Source organism: Hermetia illucens, chromosome 3 (assembly GCF_905115235.1).
Source record: "Hermetia illucens chromosome 3, iHerIll2.2.curated.20191125, whole genome shotgun sequence".
Classification (NCBI taxonomy): Eukaryota; Metazoa; Arthropoda; class Insecta; order Diptera; family Stratiomyidae; genus Hermetia; species Hermetia illucens.
Genome location: NC_051851.1, coordinates 55,198,225 through 55,209,310, shown reverse-complemented (window position 1 = coordinate 55,209,310; position 11,086 = coordinate 55,198,225). Strand labels below are relative to the sequence as shown.

At 41.9% G+C, this 11,086-nt stretch overlaps 1 protein-coding gene across 15 annotated transcripts in view; it reads right to left on the bottom strand.

Annotated features, from left to right (window-relative positions):
* The window catches only part of LOC119651794 (protein lap4), a 460,994-nt gene that overhangs the window by 15,145 nt on the left and 434,763 nt on the right, over positions 1-11,086 (bottom strand). For 12 of the 15 annotated variants that reach the window (XM_038055565.1, XM_038055563.1, XM_038055575.1 and 9 more), the window contains one exon: positions 9,141-9,317. The exons of the other annotated variants lie outside the window; for them this stretch is intronic. In XM_038055565.1, coding sequence (XP_037911493.1) covers positions 9,141-9,317 — 177 coding nt within the window. The remainder of the gene's footprint in view (positions 1-9,140; positions 9,318-11,086) is intronic. 15 annotated transcript variants of the gene reach the window in all.

Below are 11,086 nucleotides of genomic sequence, written 5' to 3'. Positions count from 1 at the left end.
AAAACTTTTTTGTTACCTATCTACCCTTTACATTGTGTCGTACAGATAATCGAATTTTTTTCCAAAGAAGTAGTATAAAAAATTTTCTAGGCTAGTCAAGCACAAATTTTGTAGTGTATGCAATAACTCTTCTATAAATAACTGAAAAGATGAAAGAAACCCCCCATCAGACTATCTGAAATACGGCAAGACACCTTATTAATCTAAACGACTTTCCAGTTGTCTACGATATCGTGCCCGGATGGGGAAATATTCCCTTATTACGGTGAATAAAATCGGTCTTCACTCTTTCAAAACAAAAGTATCTGCAGGTATATGCTCACTTGCATCTGACTGTCCTGGCCAGCAAAGATTTTTTTCAGGCTCAAAGAAGCGGGCTGCCATCAACCTGCACCCGTGCCTACCCAAGGAAAATTCTCACCGCTGCTATTAACTGCCACCTTTTAGGAGCAGAGATTTATATTGCCGCCAGACTGTCGCCGGACGTTTTGATTCGTCAATCAAGTTTTAGGCACTTTGTACCCAACAATTTTGAAAAATTAAGCTCCCTTTTCTTTCATAAACCAACCTATGCTGGCAACAATTTTTCCCGCTATGAACATGGGACAGCACGCTGCTGCCCTGACCAAGTGAACGGAAGTACTAGCTGACTATTCTCCATTGAGCATGCCACGTGAAGCGGCGACTTCGTCATTCCGCCCAACCCGTGGGAGCTCGCAAGTCAGCCAAAGGAGGGACCAGAAAGAGAAAAGCAACAGGTGAGCGCTAAAAGTTTAAGTGCTCCCGTAGTGCCAAGTCTCAGTGTTTCCTCTGCCAGTGCCTCAATGCTCAAAAAAGGAGAAAATTCCTCCAATTACGGCAGAGGCCTGAATGCGACCCAAGAAAACTCAGGGAGCCATGCCAATTTTTTCGTTCATTAAAGAGCAAAGGAAATTGACTCCGAAGAAACTATAGCGAACCCACTTCAGAGTACCCACTTCTGAAAGTTTGCTCGGTTAAAAATTTTGTGACCAAACAAGATAAAGCCCTTGAATCCCTTGCTCCGTATCAAAACTCAATCTGGTCTTTTTCTAGCCAACTCTAAGCCCTCCTAAGAGCTAATTGAAGTTTTCATGGTGAAATACATCCTTCACCAAAAGATTACCTTCGAAAAAGTCAAACCAGTGGAGGAATTGCAGTGTCACAAAACTTCGGACATATCGACTAAAATTGCCCCATAGTGCACAGATGCGTTGAATGCGCAAAGAGCCATATGCGTAGGAAATGCTCAAGATTCACGGCGAAAGTTCCGCACTGCTGCAACTGCGGTCCTGCAACCTATCGCGCGTGTTCAGCTTATAAAGAGATGGTAGCCAGACGGGAAGCTGCTAAAACCACGAAGGCAACTGAGAAATCATCAGTCAAGCAATCAGCGACTCAACTTTCACAGAGCTTGACCAACCCAGGCGTGTCATACGCGCAAGCTGCTAAGAAATCTTCTCCCAAACCAACGAACCTCGGGTTTACGAGAACGAGCAGCGTCAATTCGATGCAATTAAATTTATAATTAATTTATGGAATTAAGTATTATAATATTTCACTCCGCTTCTCCGTTAATCAACACTTTTAAGGCACACTTCTACTGCATTTCGAAGATTCACCTTAAAAGCAGGCATAATGTAAACTTCACCGGATATAACATTATTAGGAACGATAACAATTCAGGCACTGGCCTCCTAGTCCGAAAAGACTACTTTTTTGAGGAAGTCGCTATCGAGAACCTGCAAACTTCTTCCGCTGCGGCAGCAATAGTTAAAATTACCAATGGTAAACGGATCCTGGTAGTCATTACCTACATCAAATGTAATTCTAAAACTGAGCAACTGGGCCATGACTTGCAAGTCTTGGGCAATCTCCAGTTAAAGTCAAAATACCTTCTTCCCGGGGTCGGTTCAATTTCAACTCAAGGCATACCTCCTGGAGCGACAAGACAATCAATATAAATGGGGAAGCCCTGCTAAAATGAATCCACGACCCTTTTTCGCTCACCAATATTGAGATGGTTTTGCCAGATACACCGACAAGACCGAGTATAACCCGAAACTTTTTAGATAAAGAAATCAAAGAAGCACACGCAGAAATACCAAGCTATACCAAGCCAAGTTTTAGAATATAGACAGGTTGACGAGTATACTCAAGTCCCGAAACTTCATTGTTACTAAGAACAGGAAACCTGTCTGCAGTGCGCTAGAAAAACGCAAGTTCTTGCGGAATCATTTGAGTCTCAACTCAATACCTCTCCGCCTCGAAACGATTTGGCCTCAAATGCGACTGTTGAGGCAACAATTACAAAATTCCTTTCCAAACATTCCAATAAGTTAGTAACCTGTTCGACTACAAACACCGCAGCCAAACCAGTGAATTCGCAACATTTTCTGAGTCTTTCAGAAGGAGGAGTACAACAACTCCCATAGTGAAAGAAACTGAGACGCCGACGAGAAGTAGGAGGAAGAGAATTGGTGGTTTCAGCAAACCTTTCAACACGAAAGTGTTGGAAGGGGAGTGAAACGACTGGTCAAGCTAAACACTAAATGAAAATCAACATGCCGCTACGAGACGGTGTTGGTTGGAATTCACGATGTTCGGTAAGATTCTGTCCAAGGAACATAGGAGCAGACTCCTGGACCGAATCCTCTGGTGAAACCTTGGAGCTGCTGGTTCAGACGCACTTTGCTCCCAGCGAGGAGACTAACAATCAGAGCCTTGCTTGGAGGGTTTGCAGCCACTCCAGCCATGCGAGACTATGAAATCAGTAATTACCGAGGATAAGATCGACGTACTACGAAAAACTTCCCCGCATATAAATTTCCTCTCAGCAGAAAAGGGTTGTGCCGCGCCTGTCGAAATTGACCGGAACTGTATATCTTTAGGATACGTACCACAGTCTTTGAGACGCGCACGAATGGTTTTCGTACCGAAAGCGGGCATGAGTCATCGAAGGACTTTCGACCAATCGGCCTCATCTCTTTCGCGCTGAAGACCCTAGAATGCGTCCTTAACATCCAGTTAAGGGCGATTATGAGAAAACGCCTTCTTTTTAAGTCTCAGCATGCCTACCCCAAAGGCTAAAAACAAAAACGGCCCTCCACGAGGTAATTGGCACGATTGAGCGGTCACTGCAGTACAAGCAGTATACTCCAGCTGCCTTCCTGGATATAGAGGGAGCATTCAACAACGTTAGCACTAACACCATCAAGAAAGCCTTGACCAGTATTGGATTGGAGGGGTATCTTACGTATTGGATTATATCCATGCTAAGTACCAGGATAATCCAGTCGGATCTGGGAGGCAACCACTTGATCAAAGCTGTAAACAGAGGCACGCCTAAGGGTTGCGCCATTTCTCTGGTGATCTAGTTAACAGTGATGGGCGAAATTTTACGAATATTGAACAGGAGCAGGGTGAATGTTGTGGGTATGCCGACGACTCAGTGATATTACTGCCAGGGATGTTTCCGTCCGTTATGAGCGACATCATGGAAGAAGCGTTGCGAAAGGTATGCCTGTGGGCCGCAAGATGCGGACTCGGCGTAAACCCAACCAAAACGGAACTGATGCTATTCTCCACCAAGCCAAGGGGACCTAAATTGCACCCACCACAGTTGAATGCACAAAGATTGGTTCTTTTCTCCAATGTAAATGTGGATGTAATCCTGAATTCAAAGCTAAATTGAACGTAGAACTGAAGGTTAAGAAGGCCTGGAAGCCTTTTATGCCAGCAAGAAAACCTTTGCAAGGAAATGGGGTCTCCGGCCGAGGATGGTTCTCTGGATATACACAGCTGTGGTGCGTCCAATCCTAACGTATGGCTCTATTGTATGGTCGCAGGCTTTGAACAAGAAGTACAATAGCTTTCAATGTACTCCTGACTACTATACCAGTATGTTAGAGAAATGCATGAAAGAAGAAGATTTCCTCGTTCCATGAGAGCTGCAGAGATTCTTGGCGACAAAGTGAAGTTTCCTAGGAGACTAACGACTCCTTTGGTGACAGAAGATCAATTGGAAACTCTGAATCGCACACTTTTAAAGTGCTTTGAAGAGGTTTGTCCTATTTCGCGAGGCCAACGCGGAAAAAGAGTTCCATGGTGGAACCGAGAACTGCAAAGACTCAGGAAATCAACTAGATGACTTCTAAATCGTGCTTGCAAAAGCAATAAAGGAAAAGACTGCTTAAACTTTCGGAACACATAGTGTGAATATATGAGGCCGGTAAAACGTTTGAAACGAGACTCTTTCAGGGCATACTGTGAGGAACTGGAAAGTGAAAGAGAGATTTCCAAACTGTGCAGAGTCCTTAATAAGGATGAGTCGGCCAGGTTGGACTCTTTTAGAAAACCGGATGGTACTTTCAAGAACTCCAAAGTTGAGTCTATACACACTCTCTTGGAAGTACACCACTCGGGAGAGCAGGTTTCAGAAGTGGGAGGAAACCTTTCAACACGAAGGTGTTGCAAGGGCAATTGGAACACTGTGAAAGCCAATGTTACCAATGAAAAGGCGAGAGCTACTATACTAACGTTTGAATACTTCAAAGCACAAGGAATGGATGGTATATACCCAGTGATGCTAAAAGAGGGTATAAAGCACTTAGAAAGCCTTCTAAGAAATATTTTACCAGGATGTCTTGTTTTGGGCTATGTGCCTTCCTCTTGGCAGAAGGTTAAGGTGGTCTTCATACCTAAGCTGGGACAGATGGCGATTCAAATCCAAAGAACTTCTGGCAAATCAGCTAAACATCATTTTCGCTGAAATGTCTGGGGAGACTGGTTGAGCGACACATTCACGAGAAGGCGCTAAGGTTGCACCCACTAAATGAAAACCAAAAGGCTCACCAACGTGGAAAGTCTGCTCTTGGTTCTTTGGTTTCAAACGCGATAGGGGTGGTCATGGGCAATGAAGGGGCGTTTGACTGTGCGTCCTTCCAAAAGCTCTGTGATGCCGTCAGAGAGCATGGTGTTGATGAAACTTTAATTAAGTGGATCTACGCTATGCTAACGCGGAAATTGCTGTGTGGTGAAGTGAGCGTTGATCGCTATCTAACAACGGAAGCGTCGACAGGCTGCCCTCAAGGAAGTGTGCTATCGCCGCTTCTTTCGAGTATATTGATCGACTCACTACTATGCAATCTGCAAAATCTCCGAATACACCCTTAAGCTTATGCGGATGAAATGTCTGTGTTTTTTTATGGTCGAGATCTCGAAACGGTGTGTAGAAATACACAACGCGCCGTTAATTTGGTTGACAATTGGTGCCTCGAGTATTCAGGACTTTCAGTAAATCGAATTTAACCTACGTTGGTATTATTTACAATAAGGAAGAATCTGAATGGTCTTTGCCGTCCAGAAATGAAGGGTACAACCCTTCAACTCTCCAAAGAAGTGAAATATCTGAGAGTTATTCTAGTCGGAAAACTTCTTTGCAACAAACGTGTAGAGGTAAAGATGAAATGAATTCTCACAGATTATGGGCTGTATAGGCTGACTTTTGCTCGACATGGGGTCTTAGGCATCCGGCAGTAGTGCAGTGGGTTTAAGGTGAAAGAAAAGACTTTACGCTATAAACCAGCCACACTGGAAACAATTGTGTGGCTGAGTATCACAGCACCACACCGGCGTAGCTCTGAATGCTTTACTCAATTTGCAGCTCTTGGATTTGTTTATTCAGAGCACTGCAATGAGAGCACCTCATAGACTAATTCGATTAGATCTATGGGGAAACAATGGACATGGAAACACCAAGTATTGGAAGAGTTACCGAGAGAGCAGAAGCCAGTTTTCGCAACGCCTTCTGATTCTCGGATCCCCACATATCTGTTTCGTAGAAAATATTAAGTTATCTTGAAACGAAGAGAAAACTGGGACGAATGCATGTCAGGATGTACTGACGTCTTCAAGACCGATGGCTCAAAAATAGAACATGGTTCTAGAGCAGGAGTGTACCTCAATAAAAGCGAGAAGCGGAGTTTTCCCCTGGGATTGTCCCAAAAACGGTCTTTCAGCCTGAAATGTATGCGATCCTAAGAACGGCAACCTGGATGATTGACGAGCGGTTAAAGAGCAGGCGCATTGCAATCTGTAGCCACAGTCAATCTACATTGAGGACGTTTAGCAGTCCTTAGATCACTTCAGAAATCTTTCAGGAATATAGAAATCGATAGAACTCTGCTTCTAGATTCAATATATTGAAACTACTTGGGTTACCTAGTTATTGTAGTGTAGAGGGAAATGAAATCTCGGTTGGTTTAGCAAAAGAGGATTCAATTTCCCCCATGATCGAACCGGAACCAGCAATTAGAGTGTCAGTACCATTGACTAATGCTGCTATCAAAAACTGGGAACAGGCTTCCCATAATGACAGATGGCTGAGACTTGATGCCATTAGACACACTAAATTTTTCCTGTCAGAATCAAACAAACATACTGCAAGAGTTTATTCGGTCGAAAAGCAGGCAGTCTTGCAGAAGTTTTGTGGGTATTCTAATAGGCCATAATTCACTAGCTGGGCATATGTTCAGAATAGGAATTCTCCAAGATGATACGCCATACTTCCATCCTGTAATGAAGATGCGGAATCCACGGAACATTGTCTATGTAAGTGCCCGAGGCAATATCTCTGAAAGATATTACGGCGCAATCTTGTGCCGAAGCCCTTTGTCGAGAGTGGATACCTCGCTTTGGCGTCCCTGCAGTGGTCATCACTGACCAGGGAATGCAATCTGAGTCCACTCTTTTCTCGGAGTTAGGCAAAGTCTTGGGATTTAAACGCCAGCGGACTACTGCATACCACCCGCAATCCAATGGGATGCTAGAACGTTGGCACCGGACGCTGAAAGCCGCCATTATAGCGCGTGACCATCCGTCCTGGACCCAAGTCTTGCCTCTCGTCCTACTCGGTCTACGTACAACCCGCCGAGAGGAATTTGCTGCCAGCCCCGCGGAGCTGTTATACGAGGAAAACCCGAGACTCCCAAGTGATCCGGTCTTCGACAAGAGATCGGGTCTCACAGAGTCGGGGTTGGTGCGACTGCTGAGAGACAATCTCCGACGCATCAAGGCCACACCTCCTACCCGACACTTGTCCGCACCTGTCTATGCGCCCAAGGAACTAGACACGTGCACGTACGTCCTGGTCAGGACGAATGCCGTCCGGAAGCCGCTGCAGCCTCCTTATGAAGGCCCGTACCGCGTTCTCTAGCGGGGAGAACATTTCTTCCAGCTCGAGATCATTGAATACGAAAAGGCGGTCTCGCTGTCCAGGCTGGAGCCCGTGTGCGCCTCAAAACAATGGCGCGTTCGCTTCACGGACTGATGGGGAACACAGTTCCAGCTTAGTTTGGCGAAACGTCTTTGAGAAGTTGCTGGATTTTATCTTTAATCGTATCTAGCGAAGCTAAGGTACAAGCAGTGGATAGTATTTCGATAAGTACGAAACTAAAGACGCATCAGATTTTTTGTGCTAATGTGCTGCAACTGCAGCGGATAGCATCGCATTCACTAACGAATCTATCCCGAATTAAAAAAAATAGAAACTGGGATGGATGCAATAGTATATAAAAAAGGTTGATCGACAAGGATAACAGAAAAAGGGCATCGAAGTAAAATCTTTAAAGAACTTTAAATTCCAAATGCTATTATTTAAAACTGTATTCTGTATTTCCTTGTTGCGATCTGTAACATTCTTCATGAACGTTCTCTTTGGTATGAGAAAAGAAGAGAGATGACATCTCCCACTTCTCTCAGAGAATTATGGGTATTAACGAAATGGTCCAGGGGATACAGAAAAATTGGAAAAAATTTACCATACATTATCAAAAATCTTTTGGGAAAAGGTGGAAAAGTGATTTGTATCGCTACTTTTCGCATCAGGATAATGCATCTGTTCACACTGCTGAGAAACCGCATAAATTCGCTGTGCTTTGATGTTAACACCTAGCTGGGGTAGGGGGAAAATAAAACAAATCGGGAGGAGCAAATTTCATCAATAATGACTTTTCTTTCAAAGCGAATAAATCGGCAATTTTTTGTAGGGGTTTCAACCTGCTGAACCACGGTCTTTTAGTCCCCTTGTATTGTGGGAATAACAATTAATCCGGAAGTCTCTCAAAAGAAGAAGCAGTTTCACAAGAAACAACCCAATACCGCCCCCCACTTAAATCGATAAAATTACCAACAAGAGCAACCAATTTATTTCATATTCTTCTTATGATTTCTCAATTTTTTCATAGACAAATTTCAATTTTTCCAGGCCAACTAAAGCACAGTAACCGTCTTAGCGCCTTTTACTGTACCTCCATGATTGCAGGAACATAAATTAATGCTATGAAAAAGAGTGGCTACTTAAATTATCGTTCAACCATCCCACTGACAAAAAGTTGTGGTATATGGACATTAAAAATGTCTGGAAAAGATGAAAAGCGTCGTAGACCCTGAAGGGGTTTTCACACGAAAGGTCGTCCTTTTTTCAGGCCCTCCTTCCGGTACAGTGGAAAAGCTGATGAAGAGCGAAAAAAGAAAAAAACCTAATTGTTTTCTTCACAGGATAGAAGAAAGATTCCTGGAAAATATTTACATTAAAGTAGTATTTGTTTGAATTTAGTAGGGGATAAAAAAGTATACTTTAACACCGGCAAAAGAAAGGAAATTTGCCGTGGAAAGGACCGGGGGTTTTTGTGGCAGCTCAGTTGTTTTTCGGAGATAAAATATATATACATATGTGTGCATATGTATGTGTAGAGTTTCATCATCAGGTGCTTGGCTTTAATGATATAAAAATTTAAAAAACTTCAGGTGACTGCCAATGAAATTAAAAACTGTAGTATATATAGTATTAAATAGTAGCACCAGTGGAATATTTTACATATAGTATATATCATATGTATAAACTTCACTTCTGAAAGGACCATGAACTGTATCTTAAAGCTACTTTGAAATATTCTACAAAAGAGTCATCAATAGAAATAGAAAGGTTGCAAAATCAAAAATCAAAAAGAAGAAATTTATTTTATACAATTTTGCGTGCAGAAGAAGCAGAAGTTCGTGTTCGAACACAAGAGCAGCAAAACGAAGGCTACAGTTAATTTTGTATTATTCAGGAAGCTAACCTCAGTTTCGATGACTTTTTCAACATATTCGACCGTACGTAATTTTGGTTGTCCCGTAATTGGGCATGGAACTTCTTCAGTTCGCCGGGTAATTTTCTCATCAACAACCTTTTCCCTTTCACGAACAATTACAGCGCCTGGACTAGATTTGATAGCAATCCGCGGAAATTTAACTTTCTGTTAAAATATATAAGAAATTACGAATATGAAAGTTGAATTTAAAAGGGTCCTGATTTAGATACTTAGAAGGATATGTACATTGGCATTCGCAGAAAATTTCACTTTTGTGTCGTTTTTCTTATGCAGAAAGCATATGTTAACCTCCGTAAATAACATATTAAATTTTCCTACCAAAATGGGGGTAATCGAATTTTCAAAAATTAGCTTTGCATGTTATTGCTTAGCAAGCACTCGCGAAAAACGACTATATGGAGAGGATAACCAACAGTAATTTTATGAACCGGGTATTTCCATTAAGGAAATTCTCAGTTGTATTTATGGGTAAGCCATTTAATGCATTTCATTTCCATAACGATCCAGGAAAATTCCCGATAAAAAATATTCGATTCATCAAAGTACGCGGGGTACACACAAATTTATGTAATGAAAGTTTTAGCTTTAAAGCAGGTTTTCTACGTAAAAGAAGGTACATTTCGCACGAGCAGGACTCTGTTCAAATATACATTTTACATTTCCAACAATTTCTATAGTAAAACGAGAGATTTCTCTTTTTGCACTTTATTTTTCCTACATTTTACTCCCATCCTATTCTAGAATAAAAGGGAAATATTCAAGCAATGGAATTTGCTTCCCAGGAATTCTATGTCCTAGTGCAATGAACACTCCCTTGCCACTGAATGTAGGGAGAGGACGGAAATGTTTTCAGTTCAGCTTAACAATGAGGAGGGAGAGGTGGTAAAACCCACTTTTCAAGACAAAGGCGGACAAGAAATCCATAGTCACATCTATGAATGACAGTCGTCACAGATGTGGAAGCTAATGAAATTCCTGACATTCACACTATTGACATTTTTCCTATCATGTTAAAAGAAAGGGAAACCTGTCGTAGAATAATGGACAGGAGAATTAGAATGGAGTCCTCTTTGTAGCAATAACATCGTCTGACATTTTTTACGTTCTTAGTATATCATACTAGATTAGATTTTCAAGCTTTTCGTAGAAGGAATTTAGAATTAGGTCTGAAATGATGTTGAAGTACATTTTGAAAACTTTATGATAGAATCAGTCTCCTAAATGTGGACACGTAACATATATGTATGGTTTTTAAGGAATCCCGTCCAAAAAGCGACTTTGGGACTCTTTTCAGAACCTGCTCATTTAATTTACTAGAGGTACCTGGTGGTGGGCACAGATTCATTCTACGAGTCTTAGCTTGATATTCATTATAAATGCTCTCAAATGTATTTATAGAGAATACAACATGGGAAAAGGAAGATTCCTCCTCGTTCTTCCTAAATCACTGCATTTCAAATGAACAAAAAACACTTAGGCCGTTTCAGGGAAAAGGTGAGGAGATTAATATGTTGCCATTTACATATAGATATCATTAATCCAATGGGTTTTCTACTCAACTATCATACTGCAACCACTGTGCCTCAAATATTAAGATTTCTATAAAAGGTGACTAATATTAAGTTAGATTAATAAAATGGGCGAGCACTCAAACATCATATATTAGGCCTACCCTATTGTACTGTCTCCCTAGATAACTATATAAACAGGCACTATGCAAAAGAGGATTCCATGCTTTTGTGAAACTGAAAACGTTTCACAGACGCAGGATGCTTAAACCCTTCGTCAAAGGAATTCGTCCAAAGTTACCTGTGTCTACGATCTGAGGAGACAGGGTGGATGCATATGAAGTTCAATGCAGCCGACATCACTATCTCGGGTTTCTCCTTGTAACAACTTAGTTCATAAGGACC